This window comes from Aquila chrysaetos, chromosome 8 (genome assembly GCF_900496995.4).
Source record: "Aquila chrysaetos chrysaetos chromosome 8, bAquChr1.4, whole genome shotgun sequence".
NCBI classification, from domain to species: Eukaryota; Metazoa; Chordata; class Aves; order Accipitriformes; family Accipitridae; genus Aquila; species Aquila chrysaetos.
In genome coordinates this window covers 38,373,480-38,395,969 of record NC_044011.1, presented here as the reverse complement: position 1 = coordinate 38,395,969, position 22,490 = coordinate 38,373,480, and the positions used below count along the sequence as shown (strand labels likewise).

The 22,490-nt window shown below is 45.8% G+C and overlaps 1 protein-coding gene across 3 annotated transcripts in view; it reads right to left on the bottom strand.

Annotated features, from left to right (window-relative positions):
• SLC24A3 (solute carrier family 24 member 3) overlaps window positions 1-22,490 on the bottom strand; it is a 187,332-nt gene that overhangs the window by 72,604 nt on the left and 92,238 nt on the right. For 2 of the 3 annotated variants that reach the window (XM_030021792.1, XM_030021794.1), the window contains exon 3: window positions 962-1,038. In XM_030021792.1, coding sequence (XP_029877652.1) covers window positions 962-1,038 — 77 coding nt within the window. Of the gene's footprint in view, window positions 1-961; window positions 1,039-13,231; window positions 13,316-22,490 lie in introns of those variants that run through there. The other variant, XM_030021795.2, reaches the window with a different exon arrangement.

The following is a 22,490-nucleotide window of genomic DNA, read 5'->3' as shown; positions in this document are numbered from 1 at the left end:
TTCATCTGCCTAAAAAAGTTGAGGAACAGATTTGGAGGGACAGTGCTTCCCTCTGCGAGAATATTGCAGCTGCCAAAGGCAATGTCCTCTAATACTAGTTAAGTGTCTAGCAGACTGACAGACCAGGGTTATTTAAATAAATTTATCTTGAGTATCTTTAATTTTGGCCTTACCCATGCACACCACTTACACTGACTTGTTTGGGGCAGAGATCACAAAACTCCAAGCCCAAAACTGTACAGATTTCTCAGGACTTTACAATAGCATCTATTACCATTGTCTTGGCATATTTCTGAACTTTGAGGCAAATCCCTTGCCTGCCTGATGTCCTCCAGAATTCCCAGGAGGATCCAGGACATCCTGCAGCTGATAAATGAGAATTTACAATCTTTAATATATTCAGGAAGAAAAATTCACTTTAGCAACTTAACTACTCAGGGGAATTCTGGAGATGCAAACTTTTTTTTATTAATCCAGTTGATAATCTTTTTAAACAGAAAACCCTCTCCAATTTCTTTCTCCTACAGCTATGTCATAAGGGGTGCCACAAGGATTTCTGGGGGCAATTTCTGGGTTAAGACTTCACTTATTTTTGAAAGCAGTTACACAAACGTCCTCCCTCGACCTGCCAACCCTGCAGCATCCTTGTGCTCGGGGGCGGAGGGCAGGGGACCACAGCTGCCCGACAGCCTCAGCAAAGCTGGTGTGGCTGGAGTAAAGCAACACACAGGAGTTTACTCACATGAAAACATGCGCCTGCGCTCATGGGCTGCACCGGGGCTTTTAAAAGGGGTTTATGTAAAACTGAAGTATGTTATACTCAGTGTAGTTACTGAAACTCACTCTCAACCACGATTGAGACCAGAAGTCCCTACGGGCAGGAGGTGGCATCAGCCTGCGGTGAGTGCACTGAGCCCTGTCCACGCTGATAGGAGAAGAACCGCAAAGTCACAAAACTTACACAAAGGACGTGCAGGACCACAGCTCCGTGTCTCCTGTCCTCATTCGTGAAGATGTCATTGGGGAATTCATGGAGAGCTGCAAAAAGGGGGGACAAAAGAAAGCTCAGATGTTTAATCGGCTACCCAAAACCACCGCACGTGCTGTTAAGTAACACAATGAAAAGTTGTCCAAGCCCTTCTACCGGGCAGTAGTCCTACGACTACCACACCAGAGGCTCTTTGTTTCACCTCCCTGTTAGTTTAGCTTAACTTGCCCTCTGGCAATTATAGACTTTCCCCAAATGTTTACTGTGTAATTTGCTTCAGTGGTAACCACAATGTTGTGCACCTAAAGCCACCTTGGGGATGGCAGATAAATCCCAAGAGCACAGCACACTGCACTCTCCTGAAAATCTTCAAGGGAAACAGCATTGCACAGAGCAGGTGGTGATGGGTCGCTCTCACGAAAATGGATGGGTAAAAGCCTCCTCCCGAGCCCCCGGCACCACCTCCCCATCAGTAGGGCGCAGGTAACATGTTCTCATCTCTGGCAGGACCTAACGCTCTCCAGATGGGCAACGATATCCCTCGAGTGCCCTTCCCAACAGCAGGCACAGTAGAGGCCTTATGGCAAACCACCTCTCAGCTGTTTTCATTCTTTACCCTGCCCTGGTGTCTCTCACTGCCCCCACTGAACTAGTAACAGCATCAAGATACTGGACTTTCCTGTACATCAAACACTCTGAAGATAACCTGCTGTGTGTAAGATAGCCAGCCAGTGGCTGAAAGGGGACGCCACCCAGGACAGCAGCAGATTTGGAAATTTCAGATCAAAATGAATCCTGCCTCTACCTCCAGACTTCACTCTGCCTCCTCAGAGACGTCCTCAACACAAACAAGACATATGATGTATGACGTTAGTGATGCAAAGAAGGTTTTGACAAAGACATATCAAGTATTTTGGGGAAAAAAAGCAAGGGTGCAACTCTTTGGAATTGCAAAGATTTCCATCAGGAAGGCTTCGTGTTACTGCAAAGCCCCACGAGATGTAACCCTATGTGCAAAGGCAAGCTGGACTCCTCCCGAAGACAACGGTTCAACAGGGTGACACGTCTGAAATCCTGGAAGCAAGTTTTCTGTGAAGGTGCCGTGACATGCCCTGTGCCATGAGAAGAGGTGAGAGTTCCCACCTTCCCCAAAGGCCATCAAGCAGTCTGTGTAAAATGGCCAGGCCTCAGCCACAGAACCATGGCAAGGCAACGGCTATTGCCCACAAATGCAAGGATGGTGTCCGAGGACTCCCTCGGCACAGCCTGTACATGTTTCCAACAGCAGCTTTTTACCTGCAGTAAACTCAAAGGCAAAGCTGTGATTGCTCCAAATGAAGGATATATGCCTTTACTCTGCAGTAAGGCTGTAGGACTCGGGCAGACTCCATGGTCTAATTAGCTTCAGAAAGAGCATCTGTTGGTAGAAGTGAACCATGAAGAAACTTCATGCAGAAACATAATTATTTCAAATAATGATATGCTAGAGCAGGGAAAAAAACCAGCAATCCAAATCAGATGCTGTTTCTCTCAGTAAAGCTGCCCATTGGCAGGGTAAGTGGATCCTGTTTCTGACCTCACCGATCTTCTCATGACCACAATCTCCTCAGTGGTCTACACCACCTTGCTGGAGCCGAGCTCACACAATGGAAAAAAAGAAGGTATTCTACATGGTCAGAAGGTGATGTGCTAAAGATGCTACCCCCCCTCCAACTCCTTCCGCCTTCTGAAGTTACAAGGTGGCACATTTTGGAAACAGGCAGAAGTACTTTTACCACACAGCATGTTATAAAATGGAGGATTTCATTCCCCAGGGATGCTGTGACAGGCAACAAAGTAGGAAAGGCCCAAAGGGAGATCCTCCATGGATTGTCTGTTGGTGACACTAAGTATGGTAATCTAAATGCAAACCCCAGTCGCTGTAAACCCTGTCTTGAGCAGTCAGCAAGGGTATGCATGGGCAGAAGGACTGATCTTTATGTGCTCTGTCGCTTACACTTCTCCCTAAGCATCCCCTACCAGCCACTTCCAGAAGCAGGATGCTGGGCTAGGTGGCCACTATGTCAGCTTCCTGATTTGGGCAGTTTTCTAAACAATCAGGAGAGAAGAAAGGGACATTTTGAAATCTGCAGTGAGAGTTGATGGAAGCAGAGCCGTGACCTCCTGGTTGCTCAAGCATTCACGCTTTTGCTCCCTTCCTCCTTACAGCAGAGAAAAGCACCAGCTCCGAAGTAACAAGCTTACACCTAGAGGAGGTTTGCACTTCACCTTGGCTTTATCACCCAGTTTAAGATCATCAGAGTCATAAAGTCTTAGAAATGACATACTAACAAGCATCTGGGACAGATGATGGCCTACTATGCCAACCCAGAAAACAGCTCAGCAATTTAGTTTGTTCAATGTGCCTTCATTAAGAGCAATATATTTTTGTTAGATGAGCGGTTCTCTTTCCAAAGTCAAGTAATCGGTATAACAGTTGAAAACAGCATGCAATACAGTCGGATAACCTTTGCTGCAAATATGGTGTTGCAAGTCATTTAAAGACAAATTACGTCCATTTACTCAAATACTTTATTACTGTTCTGGATGTTAATTGGATTATAAAGCACTTGAAGACAGTCTGCCAATTAGGCTGCAAGAATGGCTTTTGGTTATAAACTAAAAAGCCAGTGTGAAGATGATGTTCTGGCATTCCAAGTGCTTCTCAGTAATTCCAGATTTGAATTGATCAATAACAACTAAAGTAATGGCTTTCTTCTAATGGTCAGTACTGCACATTCAGCCTTGAGTTGTGTGCTGAAAAAAAAAATCAAGCTCCGTTTTTCCTGCTTTCACATCATTATCATTAATAAAGCTCCAGCAATTGGAATTTAATTAGCAATTCCATAGATGATTAAATGGAAAAACAACGCAGCTCACTCTCACAGCTTTGCTGCCTGTGAAGCAATAACTGAGCAAAACGCAGCTATGTCTTAATTTTGTTACTAATGCAAGCAAGGAATCTACCCAGGCACTGTATCTGAGGAGGAAAACCTTCTTTTTTACATAAGCAGTCTTTTAACCAAAGATTCAGGTTAATACTGTTAATTGTATTCCTGTGCACCGGTAAACATTATAATGAGTCCTAACAAACTAGTGGGAGCTACTGGAGCAGTACAGACGGCACCTTTAAAATTCACCTTACGATGAAGTAGCACCAGCAGTACCCTTGAGCGAGTGACAGACAACGTCGCAGACACAGATCGCACCAGATGAGAGAGAGGGCTGTGCACCACAGCGTGCCGAGAAGTCTGGCGCGGTCACCCACCATCAGCTCGCGGTTTACATCGCTCATCTGGTGTGCGTGGTCCCAGAGGACCAGGACCTGGCCGTGCCTAACCTCCGACCGGGCTGGGGAAGCCCCGGTCCAGGGGCGCTCCGGGTAGGTGGGAAGTCTGGAGAGGGCAAGGGGAGCAGGGGCTGCCGGCACCTCCCAAGAGAAATGCCCAGCGTGGGGGCCAGCCTGAACTGCACAGGGGGCAGAAGGTTTTGGCCTTTTATGAGAACTAGCAATACCTGTGACTTTTTATAATAAATCGGGATTCACCTGCCAGGGATTGTACCTGTTTTCTTCTGAAGCAGAGCTAGTACTGCCAGGACGCCCTTCACCCTCCCACCCCCCCCAACACGTGTACTGTGTCAGATATTCACAAAGCTGCCAAAAGCACGTTTAGGTGTGCAACCTGAAGAAACTAGTCAGACGGGTACCAGCGCAAAGACAGGAGTTTAAAAAAACAACAAACAAAAAACCAGAAACAACACAAAACACTATGGAAGATGCAAGACGATGAAGTTAAAATAGCTGGAAAGGATTCCTCTTTCCTCAGCAAAATATCATTATGTGAAAATCAAATGTTTTCATCACAGTTTAGTTTAAGAAAAGTTCCTGACCATTCACCAGACCATAAGACATTGCAAAGGAAACATGGGGAGGTATGTTTTTAGCAATGGGCAAAATGGTTTGCTAACACACACACACGCGTATGGTTCCCTCTCCCTCCTGCAGCTGCCTAGGAGATTTTACCATGACAATTCGTAACAGACAGAAACAATGACGATCCAATCCCTTTATCAAGAGTCTCTAGGAGGTTCAAGGAGACTGAAGCACACCTAAGGTAAAAGCATACAGAAAAAACACAGTATAAAAATAGAGTAAGCTTGTTGCTACTGGCAAAGGTGGGGGAATCCTAGCCATCCTTTCTCTGCACAGCAGAAACATCTAATCCTCCCTCAGCTTCAGGTTCCCACCCCCGCGCTGTAATGAAATGCACCTTCTTATCTGAGAAAATCTAAGGTGTCCATCACTGCATTCTCTATGACATCGTCTGCACACAAACGCTTTTAGTGGCTTACAGTTCAATGTATTATAAAATTAATTATAAAATAATGTATGCAAATTTGAAATCTGCTGTATTTTTATTAGATGCATCAGGTGCAGATGAGTACAGATAAGAGGAGAGCTTTGCAAAACACAGGAGCTCCTTTCTAAGAAGAAATAAAGGGTGTTGCTGGAACACCACTCCAACAACAGCTGCCCTATTTAGCTAGTATAAAAGCTCATACAGTGTGTTATTTTGCTTAAAAGAGTCCTCAGCTTTTGTACAGAAAATAGGGGCAGATTTTGCCAGGCTTATTTTGATTGCACCAGGAAAAAAACCAACCACCCTGCCAATGAACCTAAACTCAAAGAGTTAAACATCTCTGCCTAATTGACCCACTCTCATCCTGCAGACTTTGTAGGTATTGGGCCTGCAAACTGCAGATGGGCAGGTTCTTCACACGAACTCAGCACCTCCACAGACATTTTCTGCATGGGCATTAGGTACAATGCTCATTGCCAAGACCAGGCCCATACCCTTGCAGCAGCACTGCAGCATCCAACACTGACAGCATTTCTACCGCAGACGTGAATTCCAGCCTTCAGATGCACGCAACACAGCTTTAGTTTTCAGTTAATGAGGTACGTTCTCAGCAAACAAAGCACAAGAGTGTGCAACTCAACACAATGCTTTTTTTAGGATGCAGTTCAATCTTGTATTGGCAAACTGTAAAATTACTAGTAAATATTAGGATTATTAGAATTTGGAAGTAACTGGAACTAGATGACTATTAGCAAGGTATGGATTAGCTTTGTAACGGAGGCTAAATAATAAAGGAACAGATCAGCAGTAGGTGTAAAAAGTTGCACTCCTTAGCATTAGCCAAGGACCTGACAGCAAGACTTCAGATGTTTAGACAGGTAGCGGCTGTTATGCAGAACAGGGAGCCCACACCTTTCACGAGCGGGGCATATGGCACCTACTGCAGCCCACGGCACAACCCCAGCAAGTACAAAGCAGCAGCGGACCTGCTGCTACTCACTCACACGAGAGCATTCACAAGGGTATCGCAGTATGTGCTCCCCTCGCCAGATTTAGAGGAAAATGTTGTACCCGTGCTTGACAGGGAAACGTTATTTCAGTCATAATACAATGAGTTGGAATAAATTCTTGTCCTTTTATTCTCAATCAGTGTGCGATTCATTAAAACTGGAACCCTGTTCAGCCTTGGCTTCAGCTGACTTACGAAATGATCTGCATTACTGCTCTGTTCAGAGGATTTGCCGGTGCAGTACAAATTTGCCTCTGTTCTGCACAGTCAAGCTACTCCAGGCAGTTCGCACGCCTTGCCAAGGACAGATGCGCAGAGAAGATGCTGCTGTACCATCCCTCTGGATGGCAGCAGGGAGTGTTACGCTTTCAAAACCCTTTAACCTGTCACTCCTTTCCCTCTCCTATTTAATGTTTCCACCTTTCCAAAAGGATTCTTTTTTTAAAAAAAACCCCAACACTGTACTGGATCAATAGTTCTCAAAGCTGCAACATACGCTTATTTTTAAAAAAAGTCTTTATATTGCTAGCCAGTGTACCTACCCTAGGGAAAAGAAACCCCTTGGGAAATCTGCCATAGCTTTCATAGAAGAAGGAAGAACTAGGATGTTCAGCCTAGGGAATGAATTATCAGCAAAGAAAACCGTCAGAAATTTAAAAACTCGGTTCATTTTCTCACGCTGCCACCATAATTCTTTCATGGTCAGAGGTAAGTCACGTCAGTGCCAGGCACTGCAATCCTGAAGCATCCAAATACCTAGTGGGGAGAGGCCCAGTCTGGATTTGTATAGAGCTTTCTAGGATAATTACTCTGCCCAGTGGCTCCCTTCTTTCCCAAGAGCTCTTCAGAAGTGAGCTGCACATCCCATCACAGGGTAGAAGGTAAGGCTACAGAAAGGCATGACTTGAAAAAACTACGAGTGGGCTGGATTAGAAACCAGGATTTAGATACATAACTCCAACAATTAGGCATCACTGGTATTCACAATATCAACGCTACCTCAGCTGTCATTTCAAGTCCCAGAGTCAACTATACTTCTGCAGCTGGAAAAACACACAGACATGTAGCTGTGCCAAGCAGCTGGGCACAAGCTCTTGTCTAAGCCCAGATGACAGATCGTTTACTCCTGTGCCCAGCTCGAGGTGCTCAGAGCGTGCCAGCTTGCAACAGGAAAGCAAACACATTATTAGCAACAACCACAACAGGAACAGAGAACTCAAGGGAACATCGTTATGCCACTGCATAGACGCATGTGGTGCTGTATCTTAGGCAGCGCCTATCGTGCTTGCCTTCCCATCTTGGCAGGGATGCAGTGCAGCTGCAAACGGCTCGGAGAGCAGCAACGGGATCCGCCGGGAGGACGGACAAGCCGCTGAGCATGAAATGCTGGAACAGAGACCACCTCTTCAACCTGACAAAGGCGGAGTGGAGCAGGGGTTTCTGAAATTGAGTGGCAAGGAGAGAGAGAAAAGGAACCAACTGCTCACCAGCTCTCCTGGTGCAGCAATGAGAGGGGCCAGCAGGAAGCAGGTCCACGGCCACAGCAGCCCTTTGAAGCCTCACAGCACACGCAGACAGCTCAGCTTCTCAACACAGGGTGCTGCAAATCTGAGTTTTTCCATGGCTTCACAAAGCTAACTGACAAGCCAGTGGAAGAAAAGAAGTCCATCAAAGACCAGTAACATAAAGATTGTTCCTGCAGCTCAGGAAGTCCCTGTACAGCAAACAGCTGCAGCTGGGGAAAGCGCATCAGGAAGTGTCCCCACATTTGCTCAACAGGCTTCTTTGACTTCTACTGTTGTCATCTATGAGGGACAGACGTTAGTGGAGTAGACCTTGTGATGTGACCTGAGACAACATTTTCTGAATCAATGCCAACAGCTTTTTACACAGGGAAATAAAAATATACTTTAAAACAATTAAGTTACCTTCCCTCCCCTCCCCTGCCATCCTCAAATTCATGATTTTAAACTCAAGCTCAAGATTTTTGACTGCTTCAGGGTTAGCAATAATATTACATTCACCACCTGCCTGCACACTGTCTAGCCCAATTCCCTGACCTCCAACAGCATCCCCTGAACAGTATCAACTCTGACAGCGCCGTAGGCCCTACCAAATATACAGGAGAGTAACTGCTACATCCCTCAAGGCTGTCCCTCACATGGACCAGTGACCCGCTGGGGTGAGCTTGCAGATGTGAGGAGGCGAGGGGGCTCAGGAACTCCTGGATATGTTCAGCTTCACAGCTACCACTGCCTGGAGACTGGCTCGGTCGTGGACAGCCCCACGCTCCACTGCACGCCAGTCCCTGCAGCCAAACCCCATGGGAACAGCTTTAGATCACGTGGTATGGGAGAGCAAGGGACTGTGAAAATCTTTAGTTGTCTTTAAAAGCAATAAGGATCAGTCAAATTCTCTCTGAGAGGAGAGTGGAGTACTTTATATATATATATATATATATATGTTTTACTTTCTACCAAGTAAAAATGGTGTTTGCATTACAGTGGCATGATCTAAAATTCGAGAGAGCCAAACTATGCTGATATATCAATAATAAATCATTTTGCTAAGGTCTTACTCATGTCACCACTTAACTGCTGAAAACAAGCAGCTGAAACAGCACGGGGGTACAGCACACTGTTATAAATCATGCAGCGCTCCCCTCCCCCAGCCAATGGCACCACCCCTTACGTTGAGACGGCTTTACAAGGGTCGGCTCTTACCAAGCAATGGATGTTCAGATAGCATTTTCTGTACCTCTGCAGTAATGAATTTCTAATTACCAAAAATTAATCATTTATGGTGGATGTTCAGGCAGCGATGAGCTTATGCACACTTCCAGTTCCGTGGGTTACTGCATGTTGATTTGCCCATGCAGAGGAGTAGCGGGCTTACACCCAGCACAAAGGATGCCAACGGCAAACACAGTGAACAAAAACGTTTTTACATTTTTCCAGGCTGGGTGTTCAGCAGTCATCAACAATGCACCCAGAGCATTACTGTCACGACAGGGAGACTTGCTACAAGTCAACATCAGCGAGTCCACTGCAGACCACCTCTGACTGACAGCCAAAATCTTCCCTTCAGTACACCTGGGTGGGTGCCAGATCACCTTTTAAAGGGAGAGAGCATGCAGGGAGAAGCATGGGGCCACCCAAGGTTTCCTGGAGAAGGGGAAGCAGGGTGAAGTGACACTGCTTCGTGTGTGTGGAATAATCACTGGAGGTGCCATAGAAATTAAACCTATATTAAAGGTACGGCATTGTTCACGCATTAAGGAAAAGTATAACATCAAAGAGGCTTTCAGGGTGGAATGCAACTGGTATGCAAGGAATCCATTCCATAGTGGTTCCCTAGACAACACTGCCTGCAAACTGGCACGGAAGGTGGAACGGGGTGAACACTCCCTGGCCAGGCTCTGTGAACCACTGCAGAGATGGGAACTTCACGGTACTATGGTACTGATAAACTGCGTATTTGACCCCCCTGTCATGTTTTGACAAAATGCTGTCCTTTGTGCAAACTTTGCTCATTATAATGTCATTATAATACCAAAACACACCTCCATCCCAAAGACTACCCACCTCCAAGGTGCACCCACCCCCTCACTGAGCCTGCGCTCTGAGTTTTTGTTAATCTATACCTTTAAAAGTGAAGCGAGAGAATTTCATACCAATCATAATAAAGGTATGTATGACTAGAGTCACTCAAGCTCCACCTTGAAGGTAAAGAATTGTATTAAAAAGGCCTAAGAAATGGGGAATGTTAGGGAAGGCATCATCGAAAACAAGTCAGGGAAGATACCATCACAGACTACCTCTGACTCCGGCGACCAGTCGATGGGCTGAGCCTCTCTTCCCCCGCATAGGGACGCCTTTGGGTAAGATCCGGACTATACCGAGTGCTCACTCGGAAAACTTAGAAACCTCTATACACAGAGCCACTTTTCTGATTTCGCACACTGTATTATTCATAATCTGAGTGTTTGCACGTGCTTTTGCAGGCAGTGTATTTATCACCGGCAATCTATAAGAACCTGTATTTCTGTTGCTTTAATAAACTGCACTATTCACTAAGCTAGCCGTAAAAGTTTCTCACTGGGTGCCACCAAACTCTCCAAGTCTGGCCGTGTGAGTCCATGCAGCGCGACTAGGCTGAAAGTGCAGTGTGCTATTAGTGCATCCGTAACCGTGAGAGTTCAATAAGTTGAACGTGACCGGACTAGTAGTGCCAAATTGGATATCACTCAGAATCTAAACCTAGTCGTCCCCAGCCCCTCTGATATCTGAGGATAAGCTGGAATGCAAGGGGGTTTGTTTTCTGCCAAATTACTTCACCCTTTCATGTGACCGAAAATTGGAGTAGTCAGCAGGATTGCCACGGATAAACTGCTGCAAAAATATGACTGTGCCCATTCCCTGGTTGGGAAGGAGTGGGCCCAAAAAGTTTGGAAGGATGAAGAGAAAGTGGTAGAGCACATTGAGCAGTGTCAGGCTGTGCAAAAGCTCGGAGCAGGAAAAGGTAAAGCTGTTATTTGTGCTGTCTTAGGTGCCTGTTTATCTTGTGCTCAACAAGAAGCTAAAGAAGCCCCTGCTCCCAGTAGATTTCTGCTGTAGAATATGCAACTCTGAAATCCGAAAATGAGGTGTTAAAGTCATCATTGGCCTTTGAGAGGGAGACAGGAAAAAAACTAGGAACCCGAACTGATAAACTTGTGAGTGAAAACAATAAACTTGTGTGTGAAAATAGTCATCTTAAGCAACTTTTGGAAAGGGTGAGTCGGTTATTAGATAATATGCAATCTTCTGTTCCAGTCAAACAGATTTATAGATTAATGCGTAACCCAAATTTTGAAACTTGGACTGCAGAAATTTGGCCTGACAGCGACGATGGTGAGGTACACACTACTGTGCGTACCATCCCCGGGTCACCATCCGAGGTGATGAAAATACAAGAGAAATATTCAAGGCGGCCAGAAGAGTCTGTGGTTGAGCATGTGTGGCAAGCGTCTTTTGAGGGGGGAGACCGTATTATGTTAGATGAGGAATAAGCAAGACGCTATTGGGAGCCAGGACTATTTTTAACCACCAAGCCAGGAGGTCTTAATTATTCCTTAACTGCACAAGCAGCATATTGGGCAGGTGGTATTGATCCTCAGGAGAGAGGGAAACCACTGGAGATTAGAGCCACAGGCTATTCTGATCTGGCTGCAGCAGTACAGAAAGCAGCCTGTATACAAGCAATATATGAGAGAGACAAGTTAAGGAAATCCCCAATGTTGGCTCCTATCGACCTGGCACGATTAACCCCTCTCATTTGTGGCCTTCCTGACTGTCTCAAGACATTTGTAGCAAATACTGAAGATCGTATAAGAGCTGCCCTTGAAGATGCTAATGACAATCGTAGCCAAAGTCAGCGCACCTACATGCCCACCTGGAGTGAATTTGTACAAGAAATAGATAGGTATGGACGCCGAATGGGTTGGGTCAGTTCATCCAGTGGAAAACCCACCCATCAAGCCCAGCGAGTTTGCCAAGTCCATACGCAAAACCTCAATCTGATGGGAGGTTCAGATCTAATTCAGAACGGAGTGAGTTGTGGCATAAAACCCTAGATCTGGGTGTGCCTCGACAATTTTTATGCGGTGTCTCTACAGAGGATCTCCATGCATTACTCCAGTCTTTATGTAGAAAGAATAACTCAGTTGGGGAAAAATGTTTAACTAGAGAACCCCCGACCCATAAAAAAGGTGTGCCTTCCGCATCAGAACAAAACCTGATTGATTTGAGAGAACCCCAGCAAAAAAACTTCCACCCCTGGGGAGGGCAGTGAGCCACCCTACCTGGCAGGTATTAGCAATTCAGTGGCTCTCTGACAACCATTCTGAACCCATCATTGCCATTCCTGCTGGATCCCGGAAAATATTAATAGAATTTCTTATTGATTCCGGGGCACAAATGTCAGTAATCACTAACAAAATGCACAAACGCTGGGTGTAAGACCTGGCCGACGCAGAGTCAAATTCACAGGGATTGATGATGTGGTAAAGAAGTGCCCTACCACAAAAATTGCCCTCTGGTTACCAGGGGAGTGGAGACTAACCAGGGCAGAGGCATTAGTTGGTGCTGCACATACTAATCTCTTGGGATTTGACATACTGCTTGGGCGAATGTGGAAACTCCCAGATGGGATTGTGTGGAGTTTTGCAGGAAATGGAGAACAATCGGGCACAATGAGATTAAGTCTGTTAAAAATGTCTATACCTTTACCTTCCTCCAAAATCAGCAACATTCGGCAATATCCATTGCCTGCAGCGGCACTCACAGGGATTGACAGGGTGGTAACAGAATTGGGAAAAAAGAGTTATCATTAAAAGGACTCATTCACCTTATAATTCACCGGTGTGGCTAGTGAAGAAACCAGCCAGACAATGGTGTTTCACAGTAGATTATCAACAGTTGAATGCCAACACTGCGCCTTTAACCTCCGCAGTTCCAAATATTGCTGAAATAGTGACACTGATACAAGGAGCTGCCCAATACTGGATGGCTGCCTTGGATGTTAAAGATACGTTTTTCATGATCCCTCTCCTTGAACAAGATAAAGTGCAGTTCACTTTCACATGGAAGGGGATCCAATATACCTTTAACAGACTTCCGCAAGGATATGAACAGTCTCCCACGATTGCTCACAATGCTCTGGCTAAAGTTTTAGCAGAAATTCCTGTTCCATCTGACAACACAGTATATCAGTATATTGATGGGGACATCCTGATAGGGGGAAAGAACCAAGAGAGTGTAAGAGACACAATGGAAAACATTCAGGGGACATTATTTAAATTAGGATTGGAAGTTCCAGACTCGAAATGCCAGGGACCCGCACAGGAAGTTAAATTCCTGGGAGTCTGGTGGGTCAAAGGAGCTGCTTCCATCCCTCCGGACACTCTGGAAAAAACAGAACAGGGACAATATCCATCTAGTGTAAAGGAATTGCAGCAAGTGCTGAGAGCCTTAGGTTATTGGCGCAAACATATTCCTGGTTTTTCCATCATTGCTCGTCCCTTGTATAGTTTACTTAAAAAGGGAAAATCATGGGAATGTCCCGAACGGCACGAGTGCACTGGAATTGTTAATAAAAGAGCTAAGGCTGTTTCGACAGCTTGGTCCTATACACCCCATGGACCCTATCCATGTAGAATGGGGGTTCAGTGAACGTGGTTCTCATTGTAACTTGTGGCAAAAAGGGCCAGAGGGACTGGAAAGACCACTGGAATTCAGCTCTCACTCTTCAATGATACCAAAAGCAGATATTCAGACCTTGAGAAGGGTTTGCTGCCCCTAGTGTGAGCGCTGAAACGAGCAGAACAAGTAAGGAGAGAACAAAGTGTCATCATTCGGTGGCTTTTCTGCCTCTTAGATATAGCCCGTAAAGGGACAGCGCCACCGGCTGGCATTGCCCAGAAACCCACGGTCCGTAAGTGGTATGCTTGTTCGGAAGGCATCAATGAAATTATGCCAGTCACCGAAGGTAGTATTAAAATGTCTAAACTGCAAAAGGACGTAGATGGCACTCTGTTGTTTCAATCTCCACCAAGCAAACCATCTCCGATCCAGGAAGCACCTCCGTTGAAGGAAGGCAGTAATCTTACAGGGGGGTGGCTCACCGATGCATCATCTCACCGAGAAAGAAATGAGTGGAAACATAAAGCTGTAGTATTGGAAGTGGCAACAGGAGAAAGATTGATTGAAACCGGTGAAGGTAGTGCACAGGTCGGGGAGCTTAGAGCTGTTCTATTAGCCGCACGAGACGGTACTAGCTAGATCTACACCGACTCATATGCTATTTTTAAAGGAGCCACCGAATGGATAGGCCACTGGGCAGCCAATGATTAGCAAGTGAACAGAGTCCCAGTCTGGAAAACCAATAGTTGGAAACAACTGTTGGAAATAGGAGAACAGAGGGACTTACACATTGGTTGGGTAAAAGGGCATGATCGTTCTAAGCCGATCGCTGCTCAGTTCAATCAACAAGTGGACAGCCTCACACGGCTGCGACAAACTGATGTTGTAAATGATGATCAGGAATGGGACCACTTACTCAAATGGTTACATGTTAAGCGTGGCCATACTGGACGGGCCGATTTGTATCGGGAAGGCCTAGCCTGAGGATGGCCTGTGTCAGTCAAGCTATGCGAACAAGTGGTGACTGCCTGTTTGCAATGTCACCTACGACTTAACAGGGACCATCCGAGCAAGGCACCTGCCCTTCATATTCGGGATAAGAAAACATTGTGGCACTCCTGGCAAATTGACTATATTGGCCCATTGCAACCATCGGGTGGGAAAAAATATGTCCTGGTAGGGGTGGAAGTTATAGCTGGTCTTACCATGGGTGCTGATTTTGCATCGGCCACTGGAGAAAACCCAGTTAAGGGACTTAAAAGATGGTTCAGCACGCTTCCCCTTCCAGAAGAAATTCAAAGTGACAATGGCTCACATTTTACAGCTACAATAGTACAAGATTGGGCCAAAGAGGAAGGGATTCGGTGGGTATTCCACACTCCCTACTATCCTCAGGCTAACAGCATCGTTGAATGCACCAATGGATTAGTTAAGCGCTTTGCAAAAACTCATGAATCTGTGTGGCATTTGTGACTGAATGATGCCATCTATCTGTTGAATAACTAATGGAGTGGGGATGGCTGCCCCAAAATGAAAACCTTTTGTGTGTCTGCTAACACAATCGCCCTGAAAGTCCATACCAAACCAGGAGAATATCCTACAGGATTTCATACCGGGCAACCTGTACTGGTAAAAATGCCTCAGATTGGAACAGTACCAATGGTACTAACCACACCCAAAAATCTCTATGCATGGGAAGCTAGAGACTGTTCAGGAAAAATACACCGGATTAGCACTCAGTGGATCTCACCTTCTTTTTAACCCTGTCGGTCAAATAAGACCGAGCAGATTTTCTTTTCTTTTGTGTTTACAGAAACCCTAAATGAACTGCACGTGGATGGATGGATCACCCTAAGCTAACCTCGAGTGTATCCAAGGAATTCTGCCTCTTGTCCTGGCCGCAATATTATTTTATTGTCGTGTATTGGTACCTGGAAACCCAGGTTTTAGGACGATGAACCAACAGATTGGATCCATATGTTTCTTGACAATGCAATTTTTTCTGATTTACAGCCAAAGGGACCCAGAATGGCTGTGGTCCCAAGCTTATGTTAGACACACTGGGGTTATGGGAACACCAAGGAAAAATTTAAACTTGGTCACCGTAGTTATGCATGGGACCGAAGTGTTTTCAAAACACAAGTGGACCTGGGATAGGTGGTATCCACTCCTGAGGGGTAAAGCCAGAGAGGAAATTCAGGTAGGGTGTAGGATGATTAATGGGTCAACCCATGAAAGGGCCACACAAATAATAACAGCCAACACTTTCTTAGACCCAATAGCAACAAAGCATTGCACCACCAATGAACAGGACTGCTGGCATAACTTCACTCTGGTGGAACCCGCTACTGTGGTTTGTCTTTGGCAACAACACAAAATAGGACTGTCATTCAAGTTTAACATAGATATGGTTGGACCTGACCCAGCTACACTGCCTAACCTAGTCCCACCTCCTCCATCTGAAACACCTGTCAGTAACCATACAGAGACCACACTATTGAGTGGAATTAGAAATCCACCCCTTCACGCCATAGCCTTTGGTGATGACCCTTGGAACCATGCACTGCCAAGATACACTGCAAGCATAGGAACACCACAAAACAGAAGGGATTTGAATCTCTCCACTCTTGTTATACAAGGAAATGAGGTATATTCCAGAGGTGAATGGAGTTGGAAAGACCCTCCTCGGATGGCTAAACTCCAAGCCACTCCAGGAAAAAGAATACAAATCAGCTGCTGAGTGATCAATGGGTCTACCTATCGCAGACCAACCAAAATTAAGACAGTCTATGTTGATTCTACCAGACCAGAATATTATAATACCGAGTGTTATAAAATGACAGAAACAAATTTAGACTGTTGTTATAACTGTACCTTTATCAAAATTATCATTGTATACTGTCTTTGGGGTTACAGAGGCACTGAATTATTATTTGAGTTTATGACTGACACAGCAACCTCTGTGCCAATTGTAAAGAGTGAAAAACCTCTGCCCTACTGACTTTTGAAAATGTATCCATTCGGCCTCTTATTAGTCTAACTCCTTACTTCTTTAACATCGGTCCTTATATAATTAAAAATACGGGTCAACAGCAAGTATTATTTAATCCATCTTATTCTCTGAAACAAGTGGAATTATCCATGCAGATTGACATCTCTGTGATCAAACCCACCTGCTCACCATTCCTGAGCACATCTTATGCAGGATGGTCAGCATGGTTGCATGGAGGAACCCTCACTCCCTCAAGACAATCAAAGAGAGAGGTGACTGGAATCTTAGGAACAGGGTTAGGAGTCTTAAACAGCATAGATGCCGAAGTGCTTGCAAATAAACTGGTCACGACAACCAGTGATCTAAACAAGTTGAAACATCCCCTACAATCTTCTCTCTTAACTTTGGGAACCAATCAATGGCTTTTGTCAAACATACTACCTCAGTGGGAAGAAACTGGTAAAAAGAACCATCAGTTGATCATAGATGCACTTGGTGCAGCCCAAAACAACACTTCCTTGGCTCTTAGTTGTATCCAAGCCCAACTGTGGATGCAGTCAATGGCAGCCACAATCATATGAGAAGGTGAAGAAGGCACCTTACCTGCTGAAATTTGGAAAATAATATGAGGCAATGTAACTGAATTTGAGAAGAAATTTCAGTCCTGGTGGTATCTGGTTAATTTCACTTGTGATCCCACTGAGAGTAAAGCCACTGCCTTTGTCTTAATGATATGCAATGCTTCAGTATATACCATATACCCAATCATTGCGCTGGGATTAAACCATGATGGAACTATGCTCTATCCATTGGAGCACAGAGTATGGGCCCAGCAAAATGGAAATAAATGGCAAACTGTTGAGGTTGATGCCTGCATCACACAAGAACAACAAGGATTTATTCGTGAGAGCAATACCATCAAGGCACAAGACATTTGTCTTGATACCGAACAGAATGTTTGTCATTTTGAAATACATCCCGATGAAACCCTGGAAACTGTACTTGTATATATTGGAAGAGGGTGTGTTTGCATGAGAACTTTTTGTAATTTCATACTGGTAGATAACATTACTGTAGATAAAAGTAATCACTCAAATATTTGTGTTTGTAACTTTACTAAAATGATGGGATGTAACTTTGGTTATTCAGCTCTGGTTACCTCTTATCAATTGATATAATCTGACTATATGTTAATTTGTGATCTGCTGCTTACTCCTATTGGAATGAACCTCACCTTTGTGAGAAAACTTCTACAGCATGAAGACCTGAAGCAACTGTTGAAGCAAATTCGAGAAAATGAACAAAAAACTCTGATTACTGTCCAGCATGATGTGGAAGAGATACATCACGTGTTGGAACGAGTCAAGAAAGACGGAGAACATGAATGGTGGGACAGTCTCTTTGGATGGTCGCCAACTGCTACAGGAATCCTCAAAAGAATGCTTCACCCTGTTGTTATTCTAGTAATACTCACTGTATTGTGTTTTGTTTTGACAACTGCCCTATATGTCAAGATTTGGATTATGATGAAGCACTTAACCCATCTGATATCCCCCAAAAATGTGTATGTATTCGATAATCCTCACCATAAGAGCATATGTGATATCCCCAATTTATTTTAAACATCGTGAAGCTTGAGTGACTATAGTCACAGTGTGGAATATGTGCAATAATCACTGGAGGTGCCATAGAAATTAAACCTATATTAAAGGTACGGCATTGTTCACGCATTAAGGAAAAGTATAACATCAAAGAGGCTTTCAGGGTGGAATGCAACTGGTATGCAAGGAATCCATTCCATAGTGGTTCCCTAGACAACACTGCCTGCAAACTGGCACGGAAGGTGGAACGGGGTGAACACTCCCTGGCCAGGCTCTGTGAACCACTGCAGAGATGGGAACTTCACGGTACTATGGTACTGATAAACTGCGTATTTGACCCCCCTGTCATGTTTTGACAAAATGCTGTCCTTTGTGCAAACTTTGCTCATTATAATGTCATTATAATACCAAAACACACCTCCATCCCAAAGACTACCCACCTCCAAGGTGCACCCACCCCCTCACTGAGCCTGCGCTCTGAGTTTTTGTTAATCTATACCTTTAAAAGTGAAGCGAGAGAATTTCATACCAATCATAATAAAGGTATGTATGACTAGAGTCACTCAAGCTCCACCTTGAAGGTAAAGAATTGTATTAAAAAGGCCTAAGAAATGGGGAATGTTAGGGAAGGCATCATCGAAAACAAGTCAGGGAAGATACCATCACAGACTACCTCTGACTCCGGCGATCAGTCGATGGGCTGAGCCTCTCTTCCCCCGCATAGGGACGCCTTTGGGTAAGATCCGGACTATACCGAGTGCTCACTCGGAAAACTTAGAAACCTCTATACACAGAGCCACTTTTCTGATTTCGCACACTGTATTATTCATAATCTGAGTGTTTGCACGTGCTTTTGCAGGCAGTGTATTTATCACCGGCAATCTATAAGAACCTGTATTTCTGTTGCTTTAATAAACTGCACTATTCACTAAGCTAGCCGTAAAAGTTTCTCACTGGGTGCCACCAAACTCTCCAAGTCTGGCCGTGTGAGTCCATGCAGCGCGACTAGGCTGAAAGTGCAGTGTGCTATTAGTGCATCCGTAACCGTGAGAGTTCAATAAGTTGAACGTGACCGGACTAGTAGTGCCAAATTGGATATCACTCAGAATCTAAACCTAGTCGTCCCCAGCCCCTCTGATATCTGAGGATAAGCTGGAATGCAAGGGGGTTTGTTTTCTGCCAAATTACTTCACCCTTTCACGCGACAGCTTGGCTGGATGAGGGGATTCCTGTGGTGAAGACTGTGGGAGTGGGAGGGAGCTCCCCCGACGCTGGCCGCAGCTGATGGCCCTGGGGTCTTAGCAGTGGTCCTCTCTCAGAGGCCAGTCCTTGACACTGGCGCTGTGTGCCCATCCCAATGCCCCCTTCATTACCAGCAGCCTTTGGAAACTAGGCTTCATGGAACAAAAGAAGAGCTGCAGAGGCAGACATAACATGAAGCAGAGCAGCCTTAGACAAAGATGTGAATACAAGAGCAGAGGGCTTTAGTCTGCGTACAATCAGCAAACATTTTCACCTTAACTTTCTGGGAGCTCTCTGGAAAGATGTCTCCCTTGCAAATGAGGGGACGTGTTACACTGGTAGCAGTGCTTCAGAAAGACCCTGAGTCCCACCTGAGGAATTCAAACCAGATGTCAATCACACAGAAACGTCCCTTCACAAATCACTCATCCTATGAACTTCTCCTCTGAAACTATTTTGGTTGATTTGCTATGTTCTCTTATCAGAAAGAAGGCCTTTATCTAAATATGACAAGAAGAGAGAAGAGAGCACTGTGGGGTCCTGCCAGGATATAAATCCCATCGTAACTTCACCCTCTTAGTCACGCAGGGCCATTTATTCAGTCTGGGGGCTTTTTTCAGATATTAAGACTAGATACAGCTGTGTCAAAAGCTTACTAGAAGACATCCATCCTGGCTGCAGTGTGCCACTGAGGCCAGAGAGCAGCACCGCCAAAGGATGCTGAACCGCCTGGCAGGGAGACGGGGCAGTGGGGGGGCCTACTGGTGTCGGTACTGGGGGTGAAGCAGCAGAGGACACTGCAGAATCTTGCTGGTAGGTCAGAAACGCCCCCAGGCTGTGAGATGTTGTGTGTCCCTTTGGAGGGGGTTCACAGAGGTGGGGTGTGGGGCCCCACCATGCCCCCTTTTGGAAACTGCTGCTGGGCAGGTGAACAGCTCCGGTGGCAGCTGTAGAAGCACGCGGTCAGGGCCGCAGGGAGAGGAGCAGCAATACGGAGCTGAGATAGCCATGCGTGTCCGAGAGACCCCGAAACCACATGTGCCTGCTCTGGGGCACCCTGCAGCTCCCTGCTCTTCCTCTCTAAGTTAGCACGTATGACACGCACAGAACGGGCAGCGTGTTGGGCTGTTTTCCGAAACAAAAATATAGCGGCTGTGTGCCTTCCACCGAGCCAACGACTTTTTCTCCCCGCACTCCTGTGCGCCTGGGGAGCCTGGCTGGCCCAGCACCCCGTGCAGCACCAGAGCGGGGAGGGAGCCAAGCAAGAGCTGAGCGTGACCAGAGGTTTCCATCCGCCACGCCAGCCTGCCGCAGCACTGCAAGGAAGTAATGCGTCCCTGCCTACTCGAACAGGCTGAAGGTCACCTCTCCTCTGCACCTAAACTGGCCTTGAACAGGATCCAGCAGCAAGTGCTACTCCTCAGCTTGTGCCTATTGTCACAAAGGTTCATATCAAAGATCTAAAACCAGAGACGAGAGAATGACCCCAGTATTTACCATGACACCACTGCAAGCCTTTGGTCACTTCACTGGCTTAGAACACGCAGCTTCCTAATGGAAAACAGACTTGCTTCTGGGCCAGACAGACACCACGGATCAGGAGCTTTGCCATCAAAGTCAAGTGTCTTTCTTTGGCCTCCCCTTCCCTGGAGACACCCCCCCCAGCCCCTCTGCAAGCCGAGCGGGCCCACAGGACCCCAGTATCCTCAGCCCTGACAGTCCTTGCTTTTTTCTGCTCTCCATAACAACCCATGCCTCTCCAGCGACCAAATCAGTCTAAAATTGCTCTCCCTAATACCCACATAATTAAGCATTCATTTAAGGATTTATGTACTTTAATCAACAGGAACACAAGACAGCTCTGCCTGACCAGCCTCCCAATCCCCAGCCCACAGGGGTCCGTTTCTGCTCCTCCAAGAGCGGATCCTTTGGAGGCAGCAGTTCATCGGCCAGAGGAGATGCAAAGCCTGGCTGTGCAGAAGTGGCCACGCAAAGCCACACGGAGATGCCTGTGGGCTCGAGGGCTTTGGGTGGCAGCACCGGCAGGTTAAATGAAGTTAGGGTTATCGTCTCACACCATGCCAGATGGGTTTTTTCCCCTCACTGATCTTTAGCTTCCCTTACTAATGGGACAGTCTAACAGCCCAGCCAAAACACACGTTTCAATTACAGATAACTGTTATCAGCTCCTCTGTCAGAGATTGCAGCAAGAGGCAAAGCGATGGGAGCATCACAACTGAAGCTCCTGAGCCTTGCCAAGTACCTGTTTACAGGTGCCTTTTGGTGGGATGAGCCAGACAAAACAGACATGGTATGAATAAAATGGGAGAGGTCTGCATTTTTTTCAAGTATGATAATTTATGTATGGGCTGGAGGGGAGAAAGGAGGGAGAAGATGGAGGAACGGGAGTATGAGATGATGAACCACGTGCACCATGGGGAATTCAGAACTGGCAGCTGATTTGCATGGGAAGTGAGAACAAACATCGCTCCTTCCTATTCTGGAGGAAGCACTCATGAGAAATCACTGATCGAAAACACCAGGCATAGCAAGCTTCCCCATCTACCCACCTATGCAAACACCCTTCATTAAATCTCCCAGGAAGCCCCATTTCTGCCTTGTAGCACCAATTCTAGGAAGGGAAGCTCTGGCCAGGCTTGTGATTTTAAACTGTAGTAATGTTTTAATCTATGTGGAAAACACACACACATATAAAACATGCATGGCTTTGTTAGTGTATCTAACGGCTCAGCTGCTTGTAATTCCATGCACATCTGATTTTGACGTGTTCAACATTTAAGATGTTCAGAGTTGTACAGAAATTGCAAGGTGCATTTCCTTTGAAATGAAGCACATATGAACTGCTCAACCCTGGCACCCCATATTCTGTCATCCCCCATTTCTTTAGACTGTCTTGGTTGTGTGTTGTATTGCAGTGTGCCTCCAGGCTCGAATCCTGCTCCATCATGTGGCTGTTCCATTATGCCAAGCGTAAACACACAAAACAAGAGTCAGATCCAGAAGAGGTTTCCCTGAAACAGATGCTTTCCCCAGATGCAGAAAGTAAAGCCTCGGAG